General features: G+C 45.4%; 1 protein-coding gene across 1 annotated transcript in view; it reads right to left on the bottom strand.

The window, feature by feature from the left end:
- The window catches only part of TGFA (transforming growth factor alpha), a 44,086-nt gene that overhangs the window by 8,902 nt on the left and 8,520 nt on the right, over positions 1–26,664 (bottom strand). Inside the window, exons 2-4 of the mRNA XM_037886524.2 lie at positions 21,995–22,048; positions 2,395–2,512; positions 1,238–1,387 (exon numbers count right to left, since the gene is read on the bottom strand). Coding sequence (XP_037742452.1) covers positions 1,238–1,387; positions 2,395–2,512; positions 21,995–22,048 — 322 coding nt within the window. The remainder of the gene's footprint in view (positions 1–1,237; positions 1,388–2,394; positions 2,513–21,994; positions 22,049–26,664) is intronic.

Below are 26,664 nucleotides of genomic sequence, written 5' to 3'. Positions count from 1 at the left end.
AACTTAACACCTAGTTTTTATATTAGCTTTTCAGTTCATCCATTTAAATAGACAGCCTTAGAAGTCAGCAGGTTTTCAGACAGAATTTTTTCCCCTGGCACTGCACTCAAACATCCTACCAGTAAACCACCATTATGAGGTTCAGATTATTCTGTGTATAAATACCCCAGGTCCATCCCTTCCCAGTTCCCAACCATGGCTCTGAAACAACTAAAGAGACTGCTTGAAAGAATTAAATTTAGGCTTTATATGGAACTGGGATGTATTAGCAGGAGCGTTGTAAGCAAAACACAAGTAGTAATTCTTCTGCTCCATGCTGATTAGGCCTCAACTGGAGTAGTGTGTCCAGTTCTGGACACCACGCTTTGAGAAAGACATGGACAAACTGGAGAAAGTCCAGAGGAGAGCAACAAAAATTTAGGAAAGGTCTAAAAAGCATGACTTCTGAAGAAAGATTGAAAAAAATTGGGTTTGTTTAGTCTGGAGAAGAGAAGACTGAGGGGGAACCTGATAACAGTCTTCGGGTATGTAAAAGGTTGTTATAAAGAGGAGTTTCAGAGTAGCAGCCGTGGTAGTCTGTATTCGCAAAAAGAAAAGGAATACTTGTGGACCTTAGAGACTAACAAATTTATTTGAGCATAAGCTTTCGTGAGCTACAGCTCACTTCATCGGATGCATTCAGTGGACTGAATGCATCTGATGAAGTGAGCAAAATGCATCCGATGAAGTGAGCTATAGCTCACAAAAGCTTATGCTCAAATAAATGTGTTAGTCTACGGTGCCACAAGTCCTCCTTTTCTTTTTATTAAGAGGAGGGTGATACATTTTTCTCCTTACCACTGAGGACAGGACAAGAAGCTATGGGCCTAAATTGCAACAAGGGAGATCTAGGTTACGCATTAGGAAAATATTCCTAACTAATCAGGGTGGTTGAGTACTGGAAAAAATGACCTAGGGGTGTTGTGGAATCGCTGTCACTGGAGGTTTTTAAGAGCAGGCAGACAAGCAGGGATGGTCTAGAGAACACTTAGTCCTGTCTCAGTGCAGAGGACTGGACTAGATGACCTACCGAGGTCTCTTCCAGTCCCCCGTTTCTACGGTTCTGTAATGCGTGGTGGAACGGGACTTCGAGTCTGTGTGGATACTTATGCACGGCTAAGACAAATCAACAAAATCTCACTGAGACCCAGTAAAGTAGTAGTAAGCTGAGGCACAACAGCACGTAAAGCAGACTTACTGTATTAGTACACAGGCCACGATAAGGACGACGGACGCTACCACTGAAACCACCACCAAGGCAGTGATGGTTTGTTTCTTCTGATTGGCAGCTACCACTGCAAGGAGGTCTGCGTGTTCGCATCGCGTCCCGACAAACCCAGAATGGCAGCTGGGAAAAGAAGAGACATGAGAATTAAAAAAAGAAAGTGCAAAAGCCCAGGCGCACCCAAAAAATAACGATCCAGTCATTGGGATTCTCAAAAGGCATTTGGCAGTCAACCACCTCAGTCCCCTCGCCAGAGAGGGAAGAGCGGGACAGAGACAGGCTAGCAATACTTCAAAGGCCAATTAACGGGTTGATCCTGCAGCTTACACTGGCAAAGTTCCCACTGAAGTCAAAGTAAGTTGTACCTGATCAAGAACTGCAAGGTAAAGCCCTGAGCACATACTAAGCCAGCAGCTCCTTGGCAAAGTTTTCAGGCCTCCAAAAGCCATCTATCTAGGCTGGATTTTCAGAATGCTGAGCCCCTGCAAATACGCATTTGAGTCATGGGACCTGCTGGGGGCACCACTGAAGATCAGGCTAGTAATTTAAGGTTACGTCTACGCTGCAGTTTAAAAACCCGCGGCTGGCCCTTGCCAGCTGACTCGGGCTCGCGGGGCTTGGGCTGCAGGGCTGTTTAATTGACGTGTAGACCTCTGGTCTCAGGCTAGAGCCCAGGCTCTAGGATCCTGTGAGGTGGGAGGGTCCCAGAGCTTGGGAATGTCTACACTGCAATTAAACAGCCCCGCAGCCCAAGCCCTGCGAGTCAGTCAGCTGGCACGGGCCAGCCACAGGTGTCTAATTGCAGCATAGACAGGCCCTTAGATAACTGAATATGGATTTAGGAGCCTAACTTTAGGCACCCAGGTTTGACTTTTTCCACCCCCCCCCCCCTTTGTGCCATGAAGGACAAGGGGAGGTATTCCATTCTCGCTGAAAATTCCAGCCGGTGTTGTTTCCTCTTTGTGACTCCAAAGATAATGCAAAAAGTTATATGTGCCAGTTCGCATCCCAAGGGGAGATGCAATGGGCACTATCATAGGCCTGCTGCCCTGAGGAACAGTAGATCACTTTCTCTTCAGTTTCACTTGTCCTCACACAAGCAAAACACTTTGGCACAGGAAGAGACTTACACACATGCTGGCTTCTCCTCTTGCACCAGAAACCTGCAGGTCCCGTGGAAGCAGAAGTGACTGTGGGAGTCGGGACAGTCGTTAAAATGGGAACGGACTGCGGCAGCCACTGGGGGACCTAGATGGGGTGGACAACAAACAAAGATACATTTTTAACTCCAGGTGTAACCCACACAGCTTCTGAGTGTGGTGTTTTGTCCCTTCTAGTGGAACCAAGACCACTGAGAGTTAAATGAGTCTGCTCTACAGCCTTAGCTAAGAGGCAGTTGGCTTTTAGCTCATGCCATAGAGGCTCACGCACTAAGCTCCAGAGGCCCCAGGTTCGATCCCACCCACCGACGATCGGGATCTGTCAGCGTTACATGTGCATTAGACAAGTCTGAGACAATTCTCTGCCCACAGTGTTGTGCTCAGCAATGATTTAGATTTCGCATGATGCAGAGTTTCAGGGGCACAGCACACAAGCGTTCATAACCCATACAGTAAAGCCCGAAAGAGTTTACTAGAAAAGCATTAACCTCTTCAGTGGGGTTTTTTCCACCCCAAACCACCCCCTAAACTTTAAATAGATAATTGTATCCCTGCCACAGAATTCCACCAGATAGAAAAGGAGACCACCACTATAGTTCAGAAAACTCTATTAAGCACTGAAGATTTTTAAGAGCAATTTCTGTAGAACCCTCTTGGTTTTGCTAGACATATTCAAAGCTGTCCAGGAGTTTTAGATCCCGGATTCCTGTTCGTATTAATGGAAACTGGACACCCAAACCCTTTAGGTGGCTTAAAATAATCCCAGTATCTCTCTTTAAGCAATTCTCCCATACAGGCAGGACCCTTATTACTATGAGGTTTTATTTCTATTACTGTAGCATCTAGGGGTCCTAGTAACAGATCAGGATCGCATTATGCATGGTACTGTACAAACAGACTCCTCCATTGTGATTTGAGCTCTAAGATTAGCTTAGTGCTGGTGAGGGGAAGGGTGGGAGTGAGCCCACCCCCCCTCCAAATGAAGGAGGGGCCACAGAAACCAGGGTGCGCAACTGGCAGCACCAGAGAGAGAGAAATCCTCCATGGAGCCACAAGAGAGATGCCGCCTGGAGCAGAGTAAGATTCCCATGCCACCCTGCCAAAAGGTGCTTCAAGTCTGTCTTGGAGGACCCACCTCTGGGATGAGAGGGGAGTTCAGTCTTCATGGCCCAGCCAGCTCTTGGCCTCTTTGTTGAGGCTGCCAACACAGGGTGCGTTTTAGCGACAGTTTGGTGGTCGTTCTCCATGATGGATGCTTACCCACGGAGAAGCAGACTAAATTCCCCATCTCCTTTCACATAGGCCAGCATGTCACCCGAGGAACACTCAGGCACTGCTAGGCTGGTCTGAGTGGGTAACTTAGAGAACAGAGCCCTTTGCCTCTATTTACCAATCCCTTGAGCCAACCAGACACCCTCCTCCATAGACTCCTAGAAACATGGGAGGAAGGGAAGAATTCCGTAGGAGAAGAGCAAATTCAATTTCCCCTTTCCAGAGACACCTCGCTAATACCCCTGCAGGGTTTAGATTTTTAAGTAGGTCTTTTGCAATCCTGCCATTCGGATTGGTGTAGATGGGACAAAGAAGCTGCATCTGTTGACACCAAGCCTGAATTTGGCCCAGAAGCGGTCATGAAAGCGATCGAGACTGCAGGCTGAGGAAAAAGTCAAGAGAGACCAAAAGGAAAGGAGATTATCCACTGAGTGGGGGCTGGATTTGTTCTTCCAACCCTATGGAAAAATCAGAGGCAAGCAGCAGATCTGTTTAAGGGGCCCATAGTGGATCGTTTTTTATACACTCACAAAATAAGCCTTTGTGGCACTAGAAGAATTTACTAAACAGCTTAAAACTTAAAGTTCTTAGCCTAGATGAAGTTGATGAATAATCAAAGACTCAGGCGTTTAGAGAGTACTTGCCAAAGATCCACTGCACTCTTCCATTTGTTTTCTTGTTACGAAAGCACCCACCACCACAAGAGCATGTCACAGAGATGATCTATATATAGATGAAGACACTCACAAGAAAGGGGGTCTGCTTTAAAAGGGACCTCTTCCACCAAGCGTGATGAACACAGCCAACTCAGTGCTGGCGATTCTATAGAATGAAACATTGTGAAGTCAAGTCTCAGTAGTAAGGACAAAACAGAACAGAGGAAGAGAAGCGGGACACAAGAATCCATCGGAGAATACAAAAGCTTTCCTGCCCCTCCTAATTGCTACACTGTTTTCCATTTTGTCCTGTGCTGTTTTAAATTATCGTTCACAGCTGATACTGAAAACCAATATCCTGCTTTTGGATTAGCACTCTTAGAAAGCACATCTGATCTCCGTTGTTTCAAAGCCCGCTTCGGGTTCCTGTTTCCATACATTTATGTCGGGCATGGTAATTAAATCCACATCTCTCAAAAGCTCCAGGTCCCAGGGAGATTTTAAACAAGTTTGAGTGTTAATCAAGGATATTGTGGAAAGAAAAGGCTTTGTTCAAATCACGTATTCACATGAGGTGGCGGCAGGCAGCCTGGTTTGGTACTTGAGCAGCCGTGGGCCAGTATTGCCATGTCGGAGACACTGATCAGATTTCCAGCCCAGATTGTCTCATTACCCGGGTTACAAGCTCTCCGTAGATTTTAGAGTCAGAAGGGGCCCAAATGATCATCCTGTCTGACTTCCTGTCTAACACAGTCCTCGGAATTCCACCTAGTAATTCCCTCACTGAGCCCTGGGCAGGAGTCAGCGAAGGAGCAGGAGTGACTGCTTCAGCCCCACTTTCAGGGGGGGAGCATCCCCATCTCGGAAGAAGGGGCCACTGGTAACTCCATTGCTACTAGCAGCCAACACTGAGACAGTGGATTTTCTCAAAAGGGACAGATCTCCCTCAACTATACTGGCATGGAGAAAAAGCACGGGCAAGCCTTTAGATGGAAAGCAAACAAAGGCCCGCCAGCCTCATATCAGGATCAAGTAGATTGTATGACAGCTGGTTACCGTTTTCGGAATCTGAACAAAAGACACACAGATAAAGAGGCTGATCAAACACAAATGGGTCTTATAAAGGTACTACATACAGATTAGGACAGAGATCGGTTAATAGTGGTGTGCAAAGTTCATGTAAGTTATGATACATAACCAATGTAAGATATGTAACCAGTGATAAAATAGAGTTTTCTTTAAAAACTGCAAACCCCTTATTGGCAGGCAAAGGAATGAATGGGCCACTGTACCGGACTTCTCAGAAGCAGCCTCACACAGTCAGAGGGAAGAAACATTACTTAGAGTGTAAGCTTTTCAGAGCAAGGACTGTCTTTTTGTTCTGTTTGTACATCACCTAGCGCAGTGGAGTCATCTAGGATTAAGGCTTCAAGGCAGTGCCATAATACACATACAATAATAATAAGACTGGAATGGCAGAGAAGTTTACAATACTTAGTCCTGCCATGAGTGCAGGGGACAGGACTAGAGGATGTCTCAAGATCCCTTCCAGTCCTACGATTCTATGAATGGCCTGGACTATGCTGTAACAGTTCTTTGGATAAATGGAGGACTTTAGAGCCTCAAACCAGCAGCTTTTGCCAACAAGCAATTGACTGAGCAGCAAGCAGCACAAATGGGCTTCTGAATGGAGTCTGGCCTGGCCTCTTTTAGCTAAAAGAACAGTGGATGTGATAAAACTGACCCCCTTCTCATGGCCCAGGCAGTACGGAAGCCTGACTGTTTCTAATAAGGGCTCAGAGACACACACACACACCCCCGATGCCCTGGGAACATCTGAACATGGAACTGAAACTTCAGAAAAGGAACATGGAACGAAAGTGCAGTGGTAGAGATGGTCAGAAATTTTCGAGTGGAATGTGTGTGTGTCTGGAAGTGCAGACTCATTGGAAGGAGAACTTTAAAAAAAAAGTTTCTGAAAGAAAAAATTGGGGAGGGGGAGGAAGAGCTTTTTTTTAAAAGGTTGAAACAGAACGTTTCAATTTTCCATGTCAAAAAATAAAGACACAATCTTCTTTAATATAGTATAACATGAAAACAGAGTGAAATGTTTGACTTTTATCGAAGTGAAATGTTTCAACTGACCTGAAATTTCATTTCATGGGAATATTTCAAAAATTGTTCTTTTAATTCCATTTCAGACTAAAACAAGATTCTGAAGTCAGGGATTTTCCCGCAGAACAAAATATCCAGTTCCTGCCCAACTCTCCTCATTACACACTTATTATTATTTGTATTAGAATCATAGAAGATGAGGGTTGGAAGGGATCTCAGGAGGTCATTTAGTCCAACCCCCTGCTCAAAGCAGGACCAATCCCCAACACCAACTAAATCACCACAGCACTTCTCCTCCCCTCAGAAGGATGAGAGGCTAAATAGACTGTGAATCAGCAGAATACTTATCACATGAAGGCATCCGACAAAGTGAGCTGTAGCTCACGAAAGCTTATGCTCAAATAAATTTGTTCATCTCAAAGGTGCCACAAGTCCTCCTTTTCTTTTTGCGAATACAGACTAATACGGCTGCTACTCTGAAACTTAACATCACTGTGGCCTGGATTCTTCTCAAATGACTAGCAGTTTATTACAACAGGGCACTAGGTTTTAAGATATGTGACCCTCAAAGCAGCACAAGCATCCTTTGCAGTTTGGATGCTTCTCTGAAGCTGATCTAGGCTAATCAATCTGTCATGCTTCTTTTCCGTCAGATAAACCACTGGAGTGAGGCATTTAAAACAAATCTTTTCCTCTTCTACAGTGTTCTCCGCCTAGACATCTCATGAAAGACGGATCAATTAAAAAATGAAGAAAAATTATTCTTGTTTAAAAAGATTGTTGAAAGAGGCGGTGGGGGGGGAATCCTCAGCTGATGTAACATATGTATCTCCATTGAAGCATCAACATCAAAGGTTTTACATTGAGTTATGCCAGCTGTGGATTTGTCCTAGAGTTTACAGTTCAGGATTTTCTAAGGTGCCTATTTCCTTTAGGTGCTAAGTGAATCAGTGGGGACTGTGGGTTCTCAGCACCTCTCAATTAGGCCCTAAATGTCAAGTTCAGCAGCCAAAATTAGTGGCCACTTGTGAAAATTTAGGCTTAAGTCACCTGCTGTAGATCACACTGAACGTTCGAGGCAGAGCTGGGAAGAGAACCCTTGTCCCCTCCACTCTGTTCTCCCTGCATTACCCATAAGGGCCTCCCGTCTCCCTTGATGGTAGCATCCTGGTTTAGCAAAAAAATCGGGACAGGCAATGCAGACCTGGATGTCATTTTACACTGATCCCCTCAAAGGGGTGGGAAAATTAGCGGGTCCAGTTTTAAGCCATCTCCATCAACCCCCTTAATGATGAGCCACATCGCACATTGAGATTAAATGTAACCGCCCTCCTCCAAACAAAACTCCAGGACATCTACTCCTGTGCGTAACGGGAGCAAGGAAGGAGCAGTCCCTGCCAGGACACCTTTCCCCAAATGGGCCTTTAACTCCTTTGTAGGAAACAATGACTGAGGGCAGCTTCAGTTTGTGACCTTGCCTCAAGAAGCTGCACCAGTTGCAACTTTTATTATTGTACCAGCCCACATCAAAGGGCTGGGACTTTCCTTTTGTTCCTCTGAACCAGAGAGCTTCTCCTATCCCAGTTACAACCACCCATAGATCAAGCCATTTAATCTTCTATTTTAGCTTCACCAGCTTTGCACCATAACAGTCTCCCCATGAGCATTCGCTGACCATCTGCTTTAGGATTCTTTTGAACGGTGTTGCAGACTGGTAGTTCCGAGTGGTGGAACAAGGGCCTGCTGCAATGCTCTTGTCTACCATCTTTCAAATGGTATTCCATAGGTAGTTGCCACATGCCTCTGTAGGAACCAATGGGGATAAGACACATCTACTGGCCTTGGGAAAGCAAGACGTACAATGGTCTAATGTGTTCACAGAATATCAGGGTTGGAAGGGACCTCCGGTCGTCATCTAGTCCAGCCCCCTGCTCAAAGCAGGGCCTACTCCCCAACTAAATCAACTTTAATAGACAGAGGTGAAAAAAGCATTGAGTACATTAGCTTTTTCCACATCCTCTGTCAGTAGGTTGCCTCCCCCATTCAGTAAGAGGCCCACACCTTCCTTGACTTTCTTCTTGTTGCTAACATACCTGAAGAAACCCTTCTTGTTACTCTTAACATCTCTTGCTAGCTGCAACTCCCAGGTGTGATTTGGTCTTCCTGATTTCACTCCTGCATGCCTAAGCAATATTTTTATACTCCTCCCTGGTCAATTATCCAATCTTCCACTTCTGTCACTCGGATGTGCTTAAAGCTGGCACTGCCAGTACAGTTTCAGAGTCTGATTCCAGACACATTCGGCTAGCAAGGAGACAGCATTCTGAAGTGTCAGGAAATGCTCCCATTTTAACCAGTTCAAACAGCTGTGGATGCAGCAAGACATGCAAGTGTGTGGTGATGCTCTTCTAAATCCCCACCACTGGGGAACGTTTTATGCAATTAACTGGAACACTTTTTTGCAAGACAAGATTTTTCAAACTTTTGAAAAGCAAAAAAACCACTAAACATAAACCTTCCCCCAAGATAAATATAATTGGTATAATATGCACATCATCTGTCTTTCTCCTGTTCCCCTTTGCTTGTCTTGTACCAGCCTTTGTCCATTTACAAAGGCCGTGAAAAACACACACAGACACACATACGCTCTCTCTCTCTCTCTCTCTCCCCCTCCCCGCTCTCCTGTAAAGGATTTTGGGATGCAGCTTGTAAAATGGACTCTTAAAAGAGAATGTCCTAATCCTGCCGTCTATGCTGGGAGACCTATATTTCTGTGCAATGCTCCATTACTTCACTGGGACCTCAGGCACTTGTCTGGATACATCAGTGCAATTCTGACTGTAGGATGGAAGCTACCATCTGAATGTGTTTTATTGACTAAATTGCAGATTGGTAGCCACAAAACAGCTGCCAGAAAGCTATAATCACTCGGCGATTGCCCTCTTCCACACAAAGCCAAGGAACTACGTTAAGCCTTTGGCAATCGTATATTGCCACTGCTCACAAAACTCAGTATGAACACACGAAAATGAAATGAGCTACAGTGGCTAATCCACATGTATCAGTGTGATCACATCACTGACTGGTGTAAGGGAAATGAATTTGTATGGCACCCTCCAGAATCTCTCTTGCCACTTCCCTGCTTGGGGTTGGAGACTTTTATAGCCTTCTTCTGAAGCTGTGGTACAGATTGCGACTGGGTATGGTCTCAATCTCTTTTTCTGAACTACTCTAGGAGGACTGGTAGCATAAATTGGCATGAATCCAACCTGACCTCTCCAAATTTCAACCATCCCATTCAGACCCTTTTCAGTAATCTTCTCTCATACTTTCATCACATGTAACATCAGCTCAATTGGATGATTAGCACACTAATATCTCCTTTATGTTTAAAAAGAGGCACCACCAAGCTATTACCCCATTCATCAAGCATTTTCCCTTTAAGAACATGGAACAAACTTGTCAGATACTTGAAGCCTTCCTTTTCCAGTGACTTCACCACATCCATTACTGCTTCATCTGGCCCAGGTGCTTTCTCCATTTCCTTAAATGCCTCTGCATAGAAGGGAGGGATTGAAATCTGTCATGATCCAGTTTGGCTTACATATCCTTAATTCTTCCATTGGGTTCTGCTCATTCATCCCTCTTCCAAAACAATTATTTTGCTGATTGAGTCACCCTTCATTTGCAATGGAACCACGTTCATTTAGAATGTAAGCAAACTCATTCAGATGCCCCATCGTTTTCCTCATTTACCTTGGTGAGTCTACAGATGGTCTTCTTTCTCTCCTGTCCTCCTAGTCTGTATGGCTCATCACAGGCCTTCAAGTATGCCATCTTATCACTGCTGAAGCCACTGGCCTACCATTTTTCCAAAAGTTATCGCTCTGCTTCCCCCCCCGCAAATAAATTTTTTAGCTCAAGGACTGCACCACCAAGTCTCCGTTCTTATCCTTCCCAGCACTAGACCCATAGCACATGAAGTCCTAGGAGCAATTTCTAGCAAAGTTGACTCCAGTTTGAACCAGTTGCCCTCTACACCTCCTTGTGTGTGATCAGGAAGTCTACACGTGATTCAGTGTTTGTGAAAATTCTCTCGTTTCCACCTTTAAGTTTCCCCCCACTTGGGGCCCTCTGGCATGCAGGGTTCAGCTGCTTCTAAGGTCTCTGTATTCAGAAGTTCACCCGTCGGAGCCTGGGGGTGGAGCTCAGAGCCAAGGCTCCAACACACGCTTGAATATCTATGCTGCTATTTTTAGTCCGCTAGCACAAGCCCGAGAACAGTTGATCAAGGCTTGGAGATTCACTGCTGCAGGTCTTTTTTTTTTTTTGCAGTGTAGACATTACTTCAGTGAGTACTTACAGTATCATAGAAATTAGAGGTGCAGAGAGATCTATCAGTGCATCTATTAGATTGCCATAGGTCCAAGAAGAATAGAAATCTTCTCCTTTGTCCTTCACTTCATGTTCCACACTTTCATCCTGTAATTCCCCCCTCCTTTCATTTTCTTCTGTTCTGCTCTCCTCCACACAAATGGCGTGGATGAGGAGAGGATTGCCAGGACAGACTTCTCCTAGCCACTGACTCCACAAGTTTGGAAATCTAATTAAATACAGAGAGACTCAAGGACTTGATCAGGGAAATGCAGAAGAGTCAACCTGCCTCAATGTCCATTTTATGCTGTCCACACTGGCCTTTAAAACAGCAGTGTTGAAGTGTGGTGTAAACCAGCCTGTGGTCAAACTGGGTTCTAATGAGGGTCAAGCTGCCGATGTGATCTGAAACATTTTGGTGCCAATCACCTCTCCCCCTTCCCAGTATGGTTCCAGCAGAACCTGGCCCTGCTTGTGCTAGACAGTCAAACAAGGTTTGAATCCAAGCTGCAATCATGGTGTTAGCTTTGGTGCAATGACCAGAGACATGCCAGAGCCAAAAGTTTCATCCAGATCTAAAACCTTCCCAAAGGTCAGGGTGCAGAGCTGCATCCCAGGGCTTTGGACTGGCCCAATATATTGAGAAGAACCAGAAGCAAAGCTCAACTGCTGATTCCCAAATTTCTGGGGAGTCTACAACAGGCCTATTCTCTAGAAAGTACGCTCTGACCTGAAGATGCTGCAAAGTGTTCTGTGATAGCCAAAGATCCCTTCTCTGTGCACCTTTTCTCAGCACTCAAGAGAGCAGCCTGTCCACTGACAAACAATACTAAGCAATCGCATCAGTGACCGACAGTTTGTTGCAATTGTGTTGTAACGTTTGCATTGCCCTTGATGCTTCAGTGTTACAAGAATGCCCCAGCCGGGGAAAGAGTAAGAAAGAGGCTTTGCCTCGTTGAGCCTGCACCCTTGGCAAAATGAGATCAGCGTGCCTACTCCAGGTACCCACAGCTGACAGCGTTCCCAGACCACCTCTTACGAGAGGGATGAGCAGCAGCAGGAGGAACATCACTGGGATGTATTCCAGCTCCCAACCACCTTTGCTTTTCACACACCCATTTCTGACCTCCCTTCTGCCCCTGTTTTTAATTTTCCTTCCACCTCATTCTCCCCCTTCCAACTGACCCACAGCATGGCTGATTCCCAGAGTCTGGGGAAGATCCTTACAGTGGTGAGATCTTATTGAGTTTTCTATTTTCAAGTCCCCCCCACAGGGGGCCCTCACCTTCCCCTTTGGCTGGGTCCTCTCCCCTCTTTTGCTGGTATATGCCCTTTCTTGGGACCTGATCCAGAGTCCATGGAAGTGCCTGGACTCCTTCCGCTGATTTTGGATCAGGACTTTGGTGACCTCATTTGCACCTTTAGTTTTAAGCTGCTCATAGCAATACAGGAACTGGCACACTAGAATAAAGACGAGTGGCCCACCCAGTCCAATAGCTGCCTTAGAGCAGCTGGTACCCGATGCTTCAGAGGAAGGCGGATACTGCTCAATGAACAATCTGCACCAGTGCCCCTCCACATAGGCAATTCCCAAATCTACCATTTAATCCTAATCTCCGGCTCCAGTGGCTCAAACTCAGCGTACCAAAATAGGCTTAACATTGCTTCTTTCTCTCTCTCCCTCCACGTGGAAACCCCACTCTCCTCCTTGCCAGCTCAAACTAAATCACAAATCCTTGGCATGAGCAGTCTGCTTGTACTGAGACCAGCCAGGAAAATTCCCCACTTCTAAGATATCTGATCCTTGCCTCTAGCCCCCTTTCCCCCTCTGCAATAACTTCTCAGTCAGGGAATGGATTCCTCTCTCTCCTCTCCTGGATATTTTTTGTGGGTAGCATGATCAATGCAACACATCTTACAACAGGCCACTTTGCTGTATGCAGTTTCAAGACCTTTCCATGGCTTCCCCTCTTTAGGGATTGCCACAAGTCACCTGCTCAACACTGCAAAGGGGCTTCCCATGACTGACATTGTTTGTAGAGTCCCAAAGGGGCATATATGGAGAAATCACTGTCTAAAGATTTAATCAGAGCTGAATGTTCACCAGTTTTCCTCTAAGATCCTGAGACACCTAAAGCGGCACACATCCTGGTTTCTCTGGCAGATGGGTACCATAAGGCTCTGCTATGGACTATGACTTTGAGCAAATCACTGCTCTTGTGCCTCAGTTTCCCCATCTGTACAACAGAGGATATTACTACTTAACTCATGGGGGTGGAGAGGATGAACCTGTTGTTGCTTGCAAATCATTTTGAGTTCCTCAGATGGAAGAGGCTCTTAATGAGCATAGCATTGTGATTAAGAGCAAAGGGAGACATTGCAGGGTTTAGAATAGAATGGGTCTCTTAGTTGCGTGATAACAAAAGCCTAATGCTGGCACAGGAACTACACGATCATTCCTTCGGCTCTCTCAGGTTCTTGATGAAGTAACAATTACCTCAAAACTACCTTTGACCAGCCCCTCAACTTGTGTAAATGAGTACGGCTCTATTGATTTCAGCTGATGGGAACTGAGGCTCAGGGAGGTGAAGTGACTTGCCCAAGGTCACACAAGGAGTTTGTCGCAGAGCCAGGAACTGAACCTGGGTCTCCCAAGTCCCAGTCCAGCGCCTTACCCACAAGGCCCCTCTTTTTTTAAGATTAGCATCACTATATAAAAGAGTAAAAGGAACAACCTCCCACTCCACAACGTAAGCCACTCCCTGCTTATTGCCATTAATAAAGTGAACTTAAAGAAAATTTACAAAGGTTCGTGGTGGATTCTCCACCACTAGTAATTGTTAAATCAAGATGAGATGTTTTCCTAAAAGCTCTGCTCTAGCGCAAACAAGAATTAATTCAGGGAAGTCCTATGGCCTGTGTTCTGCCAGAGGTCAGACTGAATGACCACAGGGGCCTGAGACCAGAAGGAAATCTGTGAAAAGGGTTTTGGATCAACCCATATCAGAGAAGGGCTGGAGCTGTGAAGTTCAGATCCAAACTGAAACTTGGTTCATGCCTCTTTCTAAAATTTAAAAACTGTTTTCTTAGTGAGATTCAGATTTTTGCTTTGCTAACGTCTGTCCCACAGTGAGATTTCACTGTGAGGCTACATAAACTCAGGGGCAAGCTCTCCCCTCTGCTCAGAGCACAGAGTTTCCTTTTACACACACTTTTCATTCAGTTGGACTCCAAATCCCTTCAGCCTAGAAAGGAGGTTTTATTCCACGGCCAGGAGCGATATTTACAAATATAACTTCCAAGAGACACAAATGCCATTCAACGTGGCACTGGATAAATAATCAGGTATGGATGAATTGGCCCCTTACAAGCCCTCCAGAGTCCACCCCCCCCCCCCCCCCCCCCCACCCCGGCCGCGGCTTTGAACACAAGTAAACCATGAAGGAAAAAAAAAAAAAAAAACACGACATCCAGCTTGTTAAGTCTCCATCATTCTGGCCAAAGGACGGACAAACCCCCTACACATGTGCTCTATGCACAAGCTGTATTTCTTAAGCTTCAGAGGATGCCAGAAAGAAAACGTTGACATGTTTGTAGCCCTTTTAAAACTCTACTCCAGCCCATTCATAAAACCCACTTGAGGTTCTGTCAAATGGGAAAGTTATCGGGAAAAGGGTCGGGGGGGAGGGGCGAGAAAAGAATAATTTCGTGTTTCAGATTTCACAGCTTATTGTAGCAGTTTTATGAATGAAGCAACTGACCTAGTGTAAATTGATTTGTTACAATGCAAATCAGCACTGCCAACTAAGAGACCGTGCAGGAGCCATAGTGCATCTAATGCACAACATCCTACGGCTGGCAATTCAGTCCTTGGAGCCAGGTCATTACACAGACATTTCCTTTTCTCCCTAGAAAGGCAGCCAGTGTCATCCTCCTTCAGCTGCATCGCAAGCAGGCAGACAGCAGACTCTAGCAGAGGATTCGTTCCCCACTGTGGCTTGCTTTTGTTCTTTGGCAGCTGCATTAAGGGGTTAGGGTGGCAGTGGATACCAAATCACCTGCCATGATTTTCAAAAGCAACTGGTGGTTTTGGGTGCTCCATTTAAGACCCTGCACTACAAATGTCCGTTGGTGTAACGCTCCAGAGCGATGCCGTTATACTGATCTAATTCCCAGTGTAGACAGTGCTATGTTGATGGGAGGGCTTCTTGCGTGCATCTAGCTACTGCCTCGTGGGGAGGTGGATTAACTACACCTAAAGTAGCGTCTTCATGCCACTCGCAGAGGTGGGTTTCTTTGTGCCAACAGGAGAGCTCTTCCCCTTCGGCATAGAGCATCTTCACCAGACGTGCTGCAACTGTATCGGTACGGCTGCACCGCCGTATGGATAGACTTTGCCGGCTTGTCTACGCTTGGGGTTTTTTAGAATTCAGAGCCCTTTATGGTATCTCCAGTTGGGGACCCAGACTGATAACTATAGGGCCTTCTTCCTTACTGAGAAAGCAATATTTTGAGAGAGATAGATATCTAAGAAAGCAAAACTCCCATCAACTTCAGTAGGGCTAGATTTTATCTATAATGTTTATGCATCCCAGTCTTTGGAAACTAAGGAAATGAAAACAGTAATACCTAGAGCTCTTTCATAAGTAGAGCTCAAAGCACTTTACAAAGGAAATAAGAATCACTGTCTCCATTTTATAGATGGGGAAACAGAGGCACAGGGTGGTCCAGCGGCTTGCCCAAGGTCACCGAGGAGGCCAGTGGCAGAACCAGGAACTCAACCTAGGTCTCCCAAGTCTCAATCCAGTGCTCTGTGCAGTAGGCCACCCTGCTTCCAATACCCATCTTCAGAGACCAGACTGAGTTTGCTCCGAAACACTGCCCATTGCAGAGCCCGGTACAGAAAGTCTGATTTCAGCATCAGAAGAAAAAAAAAAAACACACCAAAAACTATTTCTGCTGTTCACCCATAGACATTAAAAAAAGTGTTTGATTTCATGTCCTAGGAAAGAGTTAAGGGCAATGACCCTCAAACGGTCTATCCAATTATAAGAATAAACATTAAAAATACACAGAGTTTGCAGAAAGGACACAATCTCCCATGCATCAGGGTACAGGCCAAACTGCAACTATTGGGAGTCAAGAGGAAACTCCCCTGGGAGTAGGTTATTCTAAACTGACTACTGCAGTCTTTCTTGCACCTTCCTCTGCAGCAGCTGGTACCAGTGTCTGCTGGAGACAGGACACTGACTAAACCGACCCTGGTCTGATCTGATATGGTCCTTCCTACATTCAATTTGGGATCTCCAATTGCACGCATGGTAACATATCATCTTTGGGGAGTTCAGATTTCTTAGTCTTGCCTAATGATTGATAAGGGAGATTTTCAAGGTGCCTAGCTGGCCACCAATGGGAACTGGATGCCTACCGGCCACCTGGACCTCTGCAAATATAACCCCCCACGCCTTAGGATTTCTTCTGTCCTATCATTTGTTCTCCAATGTCAGGAGAAAGGTACAGGCAAGCAAAAAAAGCGTATTCTGCATAAACAGAGCTTTTCTAATCACCGCTCACACTCAGCCAGTGTTTACTAGCTGCCTTATCTAACGTGGTCTTAATCTTGGCTGTATTTTTATCCCCTTCCTTACCTGATTACTCATAAGTCCATTTAGCCTTGCTCTGCATATTTTCTGATCACATCTACACTCACTCTTGCTCAGAAGCCTGGGGCGACTCCGTGGAGCCAGCTATTGCCCAGCTCTGCTTTCAACTTCCACTGAAAGTAGAATTTGGTTCTTGGGCCTTGCTCATCTCAAGCTCCCAGCTCTCGGGGTAGCCGTACGAGCACAAGCTTCTAGTGTAGACGCCAGTGCAGCTCATGCTGGTTTCAAACTGGGGTAAACCACACAGATGGGAAGGCTGCTGCACCACTTCAAATTAGGTCTCTGCTGGGGTGGGGGGGGGAAAACTGATTGTGAAATTTTTTGTAATGAAATGAGGATTTCCCACTCACTGGGTACAGTTTAAGGATTATACATTTTTTTGGGTCGTGGATGCAAGAATTCCTAGTGGCTGAAATGTACATGAAAATACCGTAAGGTAGATAGGTGTAAGCCAGGAGCAGCTTCACTGAAAATCAGTTGGGTTGCACAAGTGGAAAACAAAACAGGAGAATCGTATTCATATTCCAATTCCTAGGCATAAGGGTTCCATTAAATTAATACAAAACAACCCCTGAACACCTTGTGCCCACTTATACTTCTTGTGGCTAGCCTGCCCAACCCTAAACGCAGGAAGCTGTTTTACCAGCTGTCCGTGGTGGGGGCACACTGCAATCGCTGTTAGCTACGCACAGCTGCTGGTGACCTATTACGAGGGACGAGCAAATCTTCTGAGTCTGGGAATTTCAGCTAAGCAGCCTCCCCTCCCCCGCAATTCTGACTTGAAATCCAGAGAGTGCAAGTCTCACGCTCAAAACGGGATCGTCAGGATTCGATTTACCTGTGCCTTGTCCCTTAAAGTATCTGAAGTCTGCTGAGTGGCTCAAAGGAGATTGCTCTGGAAGGACCGAGCAGCAGTGGGGTTTGTGCAAGCTCTGCATGTGGGGTTTTTATTTTTTTAAATACCGAATTTAATAGAACACCAGTTTTTAAAAGACTTATGTTCCCAGCCTAGGGACAAACCCAGACCAGAATGCTCATGAGACCAAACGCTCTTGAGAGATTTCCAACCCTTCAACTGCTGAGTGAGGCAGCATGGCCTAGTGGATAGAGCACTAATCTGGGACTCAGTACACCTGAATTCTATTCCCAACCATGCCAGTGACTTGTTGGGTGACCTTGGGCAAGTTACTTTCTCCCTGTGCCTCAATTTCGCCATCTGTAAAATGGGGATATGGACACTGACCTCCTTTGTAAAATGCTTTGAGACCTAAAGAAAGAAAGATACTATGTAACAATAAGGTGTTATTATTAATCGTCACCCTTCCTGAACAATGTTACTAATCCATTACCCAACAACAACAAACCCTGTTTGTAGGGTTTCTTCAGAATTTTAAGCTAAATAAAAACAAAACAAGCTCCTTGGGGCAAGGACCATCTTTTGTGTTCTGGGTTTGTACAGCACCTGGCATAATGGGACCTAGGCCATGACAGGAGCTTCTAGATGCTACCACAGTACCAATGCTAAAATATGTATGTTCAAAATTTAGATGCTGATTTAAAGAGAGATTGATTGAGATTTTAAAAAAAAAACTAAAGGAAAGATGTTCAATTGAATTTTACCTACAAATCAAGTTGTGGATGTGAGGATGAGGCCTTTACACTTTTACTTACATTAAAAAAAAAGGGGGGGGGGGGAGGGGGAAGGGATATTTCCATCAAACCCTCTTCTTGCATTCAAGAGGCAACATTTGTTTTTAAAACCAAAAACAGTCCCTCTGCAGCCCAACATTGCAGACCTGGTTTAGTGCAAATGAAAACAAAGTGGACTAGAAACTGACAGTACACCAGGTGAAACTGACTAGTCTGTTCTGGATGTCGGCTTTCAGACCTCTGCAGGAAGCGAGCAGGTTGGGATTTTTAAGATCCCTTCAGTTTTAATAAGCTTTGGCTGAGTTAGTAGGGCAGGTAAGGTACTAAATTCTTTCCCCTACTGCATTCCCTTGATACTGTGGCAGCGTTGATCAAGTCAGGGTGGAATTTTCAAAAGCACCTCAGTGACATAGGAGGACAAGTCTCATTTTCAAAAGCGACTTGGCACTGACCAGCCATTGACGTCACTGTCGACCTGGGCTGGGAGGGCCACTGGGTATGTAGACATACCTTAAGTCACTTGGGATTCCAAGTACAACGCTCTCCATCCTCGCAAGGCAGTCCCCATAATAGAATTTCAGCCTACAGAATTGACCCCCTGATGTCCTGTCTATTTCCCCTTCTGACCAAATGCTGCCCAGGCACCAGAGGGCATTTCCCCAAGTTAAATTATTACTTCCATCACAGCAGCACCCAGAAGCCCTTACTAAGATCAGAGCCCTGCTGTGCGAGGCGCTGTACAGATGCTGCTCCAAGAAGCTGACAGACAAGGTGGGAGGGCAAACAGAGGCACAGAGACATGGTGACTCACCCCAGGAATAGCACCCAGTCTGCTGGCTCCCTATTGGCCACCCTGTGCTGATTGCACCAGGCTGTCGTGAACTTATAAGGGGCTCTCTCGGTTGTTTTGTTAGACGGTAAATTTTGGAGTTTGCTTCAAATCACAGGCAGGCGAGATCTATGGATGGTCTGTCTCTTTTGGGGCAAATTCCCTCCACTCCATATGGAAAATCTACATGATCCTAAAAATCAGCTTGTTCAGGTTGAGATCTCCTGCAGGATTGTAGCTATTGTGTAGACAATGAATCTCCTCCCCTGCCGCTCCTGCGCGCCGGCCCCCCCCCAGCTTCGTTAGAAAATCCTGGGACTTGGATTACCACCAGACAGGTACAAGTGAGCCCAGAAACCACCTCTCACGTGTTAGATCTGGGCTTTGAGCTCTGTGCCATAGAATATCAGGGTTGGAAGGGACCTCAGGAGGTCATCTAGTCCAACCCCCTGCTCAAAGCAGGACCAACCCCCAACCCCCAATCCCCATTATTGGCTCTAAAGCCTTTCACGACTTCTCACGTCCCCGTTAGGAAACTGAAAAACCAGCGGCTTAGACACAGACGGGACTCCCTAGTGATTAGAAGGAGGTCATCACAAACGGGGAGGGGAAATCTTTTACAACAAAACATCACCTCATCTCGCACCCGCGGTGACCTCTCAGAGCCAAAGTCCACCCTTTGCACAGTGCGTGTTTCCGTTGCGGGGCCCTGCAAAGGGTGCTCTCGGATAGAATAGAGCCCACAAATTACGAATGGTCATTCAGAGATAAGTGATCCTTGAATCTCTATATCAAATTACTTATTATTTGCCTCATGGTAATGCCTAGAGGCCCCAAGAAGCGTCCTGTTGGGCTAGGCACTGTACACGCATATAAACGAGAGAGGCGCGCCTGACCTAAAGTGTTTAAAATGGGAGCTTTGCCCCAACTTCAATAGGTGCAGAATCAAGACGACAGGAGGATGCCACAAATGGGGGAAAACACAAGTAATAGTGGACTCAAACATCTAAACAGGAAGTTCTCTCCTTCCTCGCCCACCTCAATTGCGGGACCCTGTAAAGGGAAAGGAAGAGCCCCACATGGACAACCAAAGAAGCGCGAAGGGCCAATGATTAGAATTCGGCACAAAAACCACGGGTGTAGTTTGGATTTGGGTTGGACAGCCCCGTCATTCTAAAGCCACAGCTCATTCTCATCCCTGGGCCGTTCTGCCCAGGTGGAACGAAAGAAGCTGTTTATTCAACCAACTGAACCGGCACCAAACGCTTCCTTTCCAAATTCATGAGACGAAACAAAGCAGAGAGATACGAGGACTTGAGCAACATAGGGCTGGACTCTCTTCTCATGCCAGTATAAAATGGAGGGCAACTCCACTGAAGTCAAGGTGATAAAAAAATGAAGCAAGTACAAGGAGAATAATGCATTTAGTATCTAGGGCACGGCAATTTGGGAGCAGGTAACACATACCTGCACAAGAGATAAGCTTTCTAATTTTAGCACAACTCCAGTGCCTTATGGGAGAAAAGCCAGGCAGAGAATGGAATGGAGAAGTTGTCGGGAATTTGGAAAGGTGGCTGTTGAGCAATAGTATCTCACACACAGAGACTGGTGTCTGGCTGGCCCACGTTCCACCTATTTGCAAGGCAAAATACGTGTTGCAAAAATATCACATTCCCGAGAACGCCATTGCATGCGTGCATACAACCACAGCCATAGCTCGCAACACTTCTCCCACGTATTGGTTATCCTGGTCTACTAGGCAGTATTGGACCCAGGAGATGGGATCCAACTCTCCACCAGAACCTGGACGAAGTTCAGACCCAGATATGAACTTGACAACTCAGTCCCTTTCAGAGCCACTCTAAGGGCTGTGAAGGAATGGCGCTAGCAGTTGGCAAGCGTTTTTCAGTGTGTAAATCTAACAAATCCAATATAGACACAGGCACTTAATGCCTCAGCCATGAAGAATCTCTGTTCGCAGTATGAGGACTATGACATGCAGTTGAGCAGATATGATTCCATCCACCAGAGGGTAGCCACACACACTAGCCAGCCCACTAAAAGATGCATTCATGTAAAAGAAGGTACTAACCCAGTCCCCTCTTTGCACCACCCCAGACACAGATACAATGGAATAAGGTGACATCCCGGGGGATCATTTACACATGACTACTAGCATGCTATCCACACTGATCAGCAAGGCTCTGCATGGACCCTGTAATTAGCATTACAGTAGCTATCAAAAGCCTCAATTGGGATTGTGCTGGGTGTTGTACAAATACATCAGCGATGGTCCCAAAGAGCTAGCAACAGCATTGTTTGCTCATGGGTACAAACCAGCATGCACCCTGGAGAAGACCCTATTTCACTACACTACAAGTCAGCACTTGGTTATGAGCCAGGGCACAGGAAAAGACTATTCTGTCTGTTGGTTATTTAAATGGCTAGCAGCAGGCTGGAAGCTAAGACCTTTATGGGCTGGATAAGCAGCACACAAACTAAAGTGAATTCTCTCCGCTATTGCTCTCACAATGGCTTCACGCTCAATATGAAGGAATGAAAGGCAGAGAAAAGAAATGACCTCTCTTCCACGCGGTCCTCTTAAACCAGCCCTACCAAATCACACATGTGATCTATCCACTTATTAACATGGTCAAGAGTAATACATTGATGGTAGGGCATTAAACAAGAATCAAGTTATGCCTTGGCAAAGAGGCCAACATTACATGCAGTAAGATAACCCCAGACACGTTTCTGGATTTTTTTGCACTTTCAAGCACAGATCTCAGCCCCATGGCCGAGGCCTTTTCCAAGCATCTGAGCTGGAGGACTACTGGAGAGGGCCAGGAAACAGGGTACAGGCATGATGAGAACATCTGTGGGGACCACTGGGTAGGATTAGGAAAACCAGAAGGGGTGGCTGAGAGCTAATTTGGAGCTCTGGATGCAGAAGATATGGTTGAAATTACTATGCAAGGTCTAAGGTTAATATATTACATCAGTGAACTTACCACTCAAGGCAGATGTTGTGTTCTCCAAGGCATGGCACACAGCTAGTAAAATACCTAGGGAAAAATTTCAAATACAGGTCAGAAACAATACAAGCAAAAAATTGATTTAAACAGTCAAGAGAGACACAGAAGATCTTTCAGTTTCTAGCTACAGGGGCAGAGTCAAAGATGCAAGAGACCTACAGGTTTTTAAATGAGTCAATGGCTTTTGGGACATATCCCTATGTTTTCAGGCCAGAAAGGATCATGTCTAACTATACACATACATACACCCAAGATATCCAAGTTTATGTATAATGCAATAGATACCTGTATAGATCAGGTGTGTGTATCGATGGATGGAAGTATTTTCCTCAACAAAACCGTACAGGAGTAGGAGGAGCAATCATACTTTGAACATCCATGAAAACTTTCATCCTAGGATCTCAAAGCAGGTTTAAATATTAAATCTCAGTACCCCTGCATGGTATTTTTAAATATCCAGGTAGAGATTAGGAAGCTGACACACACACACAGAGGTTAAACAACTTGCCTAAGGTCACACACCGCTAGGGTTTGATCCAGTGCCCATTGTGGTCAATGGACAAGTCAGCTGCAGAACTGGGAAAAGGACCCACGAGTCCTGACTCCCAGCTCCGACCAGTGGCTGAAATCTATCCAAACACAAAGAACTGTGTGTACTGTAAGCCCTCTTATCCAAAGATTCCCCATCTAAATTAAATAGCCTTTTTTATTTGAAACCCAGTTTATCGCATGAATTCCACACTCCCCAATTCTGTTGAGATAAGTAGAGTTCCAGCTCTTATGTTACCAGTTGTAAACAACTGTTCATAAAAATGAACAAAATGTGCACCAGAAAGGCAAAGTGGTGGTAACATTGGAAGCATTATCCTAACATGAAGCCTATAGAGCCATATGGATCTGCATATAATGGAAGGATTCTAAACAATCCTTGTTTTAAGAGGATTTAAAGGGGGAGGAGAAAGCTACACACACTATATATTTCTGAAGGTCATTCTTTTTCCATGCTGAGAGTTAGGAGGAGGAAATTGACCACCAGAAGCAGAACTAATAGCAAATCTAGAAAACAATTAGGATTAATTTAGATTCAGCTTTCTGGAACTGCAGACACAGTGGAAATGCAAAGCCAGGTTTCATTGCTCTAGTAAGACGGGTCACTGAGCCTGGGAAAAACAGAGGTTGGAGCCAGATTTTGTTCAGGCTGAAGTACTGGTTAGACCCATCAAATTTAAAGCCAGAAGGGACCACCAGATCATTGAGTCCGACTTCCTGTAGATCACAGGCCAGAGGATGAAGAAGGGGGTATTGTTTGGATGGCTTACATGATTTTGGAACTTTTGCTGTGAGACTTCAGGCTGAAATAGTGGCTATTTCACCAGATCAGCTCATTTGGCAGAAGGTTAAATAGTGAATCACATGATCAAGAGATGGGTCTCCTGGCAAGGATAACCCATTCTGGGAGATTTTACAAAAAAAAAAAAAAAAAAAAGCGTTAGAACTGCCTTTTAATCTCTCTTGGAAATAAGGCCATGCAAGCAAGCTGGGATCCAGAAATCGGGATGCCAATACCTCTTCCTGAAATTGAGGGGTTCAGATTGAAGGTCCCGGTTTGGGCCCTAATTAAGCAGAGCCATGTGAAACTCAACCATTTCCAGTCTGCAGGATTCTCTAACCTTTTCTTGATTTCGGTTCATGCAGCAGTTGTACCTCACCCTCCTGAGTCTTGGGTCAAAACAATCCCCAAACCTAAACCAACACTCAGCTGAAGCCAGTTAGTGCGGCTGGTTGGAGTCAAACCCACCAAGACTCTACCAGAAATCATTCAATGCCTCTTGCTCAAAGGGCTCATAACCCCTAGTGAGACTGGGCTGAGTACTAGGTCTGCAATGAAAAACACGTCAGATAAGCTGGGAACGTTGCAAACAGGTGCCCAGTTATGAACGTTCGGCTGCCAAGTTGAGATTGGAGCTACGTTGCACCCACAAAAACAGAAGCAGAGATTCAAAGAACAATTGTATGAGGGTAAGGGCAACTCACTCTGACTCCTAGATGTTACACACGTTTGTTTAAAGATATAGCCCTTGGAATGCTGGCATTTCCCCAAAATTCAGCTAGATGGAGCACCCTGCTGGACTTCCTGGTGACAGCACACAGAGTGTTAACAACAAGCATATCCAAACTCAGCTGGGAACCTTTCCAGCACCACCTTTGCATGATTTGCGCAAGAGAGAATGCTAGCTCATAGACCAACACCTCCACAAGTCACCCTCCAGCTAAGCTGAGCTGTGACCCAGAGATAAGTCTGCACCTGCTGGTGGCCTAAGAGCAGAAGGTTTTCTATGTCCTTCAGCTTCAAGCTGGCATACAGACAGGAGCTCCTTCAGAGCTCTCGGCTGGGCTTTAACTCCCATGAGGAAATATAAACAGGCAAAAATTATTAGCTAGATCAGGTGTTGAAAATTGTTAAATTTGATCATCCCTGTTAAAAATTGATCACCCCACCTAGTTCAAATAGATGCTTCTCTCTGTGGAGTTTTGTAAGGCAGCTGAATACACACACACACACCCCAAAAATGTTTGATGTTAGACAGCCAGTGATCTCTTGAAACACTGTGCCACTGACTGCTCTTTAATTACCATTTGCAGTGTTGTTGTATGTATCTGCATGTTGGTCCCAGGATATCAGAGACCAGGTGGGAGAGGGAATCTTATTGGTCCACCTTCGCTTCTGTTGGAGAAAGGGACAAGCTCTCCTGCTATGTAGAGCTCGTAACTGAAGAGCAGCTCGAAAGTTTGTCTTTTTCACCAACAGACGTTGATCCAATAAAAGATATTACCTCACCCACTTTCTCTCTCCAGCTCTTTAATTAGGTGGGGTGATAGCCGCCTTTGATTGTAGGAACATAGGGATTGCTAAATCAGATTGGGCTCATAATCCATCCAGACCGATAGCCATTTCTGAGAGTGGCCAGCACCACTTGCTGCAGAGGAAAGTGCTAGAAATTCCACAGCAGGAAGATGTGCTCTCATCCCAATCACTAGGAGTTAAAGATTAGTTTAAATCCCAAAGCGTGAAGTTTCACATTCCTTCCAAAGCTCTTCTTTTAGAACTATTCTAATTCTTGACATTCTTGTTATCCATATTATTGCCCAGTCCCTCTTCAGCCAGATTCAGTCTTGCCTTCCACAACATCCTGTGGCAATGAGTTCCACAGTCTACCCTGGTCAGAAAAAGTATATTTCCTTTTACCAGCTTTGATCTTCTCATCTCAATTCCATTCAAAGTCAAGAGGGGGCTACTGGTGGGAGATTCTCTGTGGCTTTGGAATTCTATACCCGCCCCCCCGTCTGAAACAGCCCCAACATGATTACTTTCGAGGCATGTCACAAAACACATCTTTTCCCCCAGCTGCTGGAAAACTGAGCAGGTTTGGAAAAGTGGGGAATTGTTAGAGGGGGGGAAATTTAAGCTTTTAAATAGTCTGGCTTGATGGTGGCAGGTTCTACCAAATTGTATTGTGCTTCATTATTTGTGATGTACTTGCAAGTTACATGAAGGACACAGAGTTTATGTATGGATGCCCCTTGTACAAACACTGAAAATAAGCCCCCAAAGCCAAAGAAATAAATTAAGCCACAATTGAAAAAGTTATCCCAATCCAGGACAGCACTTATGTGTGGAATCAGAGAAATGTAGGGCTAGAAGAAACCTCAAGAGGTCAATTAGTTCAACTGCCTGCACTGAGGCAGGACCAACTATACCTAGACCATCCCCGCCAGGTCTTTGTCCAACCTGTTCTTAACAGCCTCCACAACTTCCCTAAGTAACCTATTCCAGTGCTGATCTACCCTTCTAGGTAGAACATTTTTCCTAATATCCAATCTACATCTCCCTGGCTGCAAATTAAGACAATTATTTCTTGCCCTACCCCTGGTGGACATGGAGAACAATTGATCACAGTCCTCTTTATAACAACTTTTCACATATTTGAAGACTTATCACCTCCCCTCCCCCCCCCCCCCCCGACTAAACTGGCCAATTCTTTCAGCTTTTCCTCAGAGCTCATGGTTTCTAAACCTCTCGTTTTTGTTGCACATGCCCAAGTCGCACTGAAGTCAAGGAGTGCTTAAAGTTAAGTGCCCTGGATCAGGCCTTAACACTGCTTCAGAGCAACGCCTTGCTGAAAATATACCGAGGCAGACAGCATAAGCTTAGCACTATTCTAATTCTTGACGTTCTTGTTATCCATATTGATGCCAAATTCCTCTTGGTAACCAGAGATGTAAATACACCTCATCCAGGATTTCAAATAATGGACCTGCCAGGGACTCCATTACCTTGGGCCACAGGTTCCTTTTTCTCATTAAAGGATGGACTTTTCCACTTCCTCCCACAAGTTAGGTTTTTATCCTCTCAGTATCCGAAAGCTTACATTCACTAACCACAGACTGCCTAGGTTCAGTCACCCCGTGATTGCTTGAGGTCAGTGATTCACACAAGCGAAGCCTGACAGCTGCGTAAATAAGGTTTTAGGTTACCTAGAGCAAACTATGGCTAACATACCCGACTACACGGCAGCTAGGGTGGTGAATTTAGGTGCGTGCACTGTGGCAGCTGTAATGCAATCTACTGTGGGATCATCACGCTT

This window comes from Chelonia mydas, chromosome 26 (genome assembly GCF_015237465.2).
Source record: "Chelonia mydas isolate rCheMyd1 chromosome 26, rCheMyd1.pri.v2, whole genome shotgun sequence".
Classification (NCBI taxonomy): domain Eukaryota; kingdom Metazoa; phylum Chordata; order Testudines; family Cheloniidae; genus Chelonia; species Chelonia mydas.
This window is presented reverse-complemented; position numbering and strand designations above follow the sequence as displayed.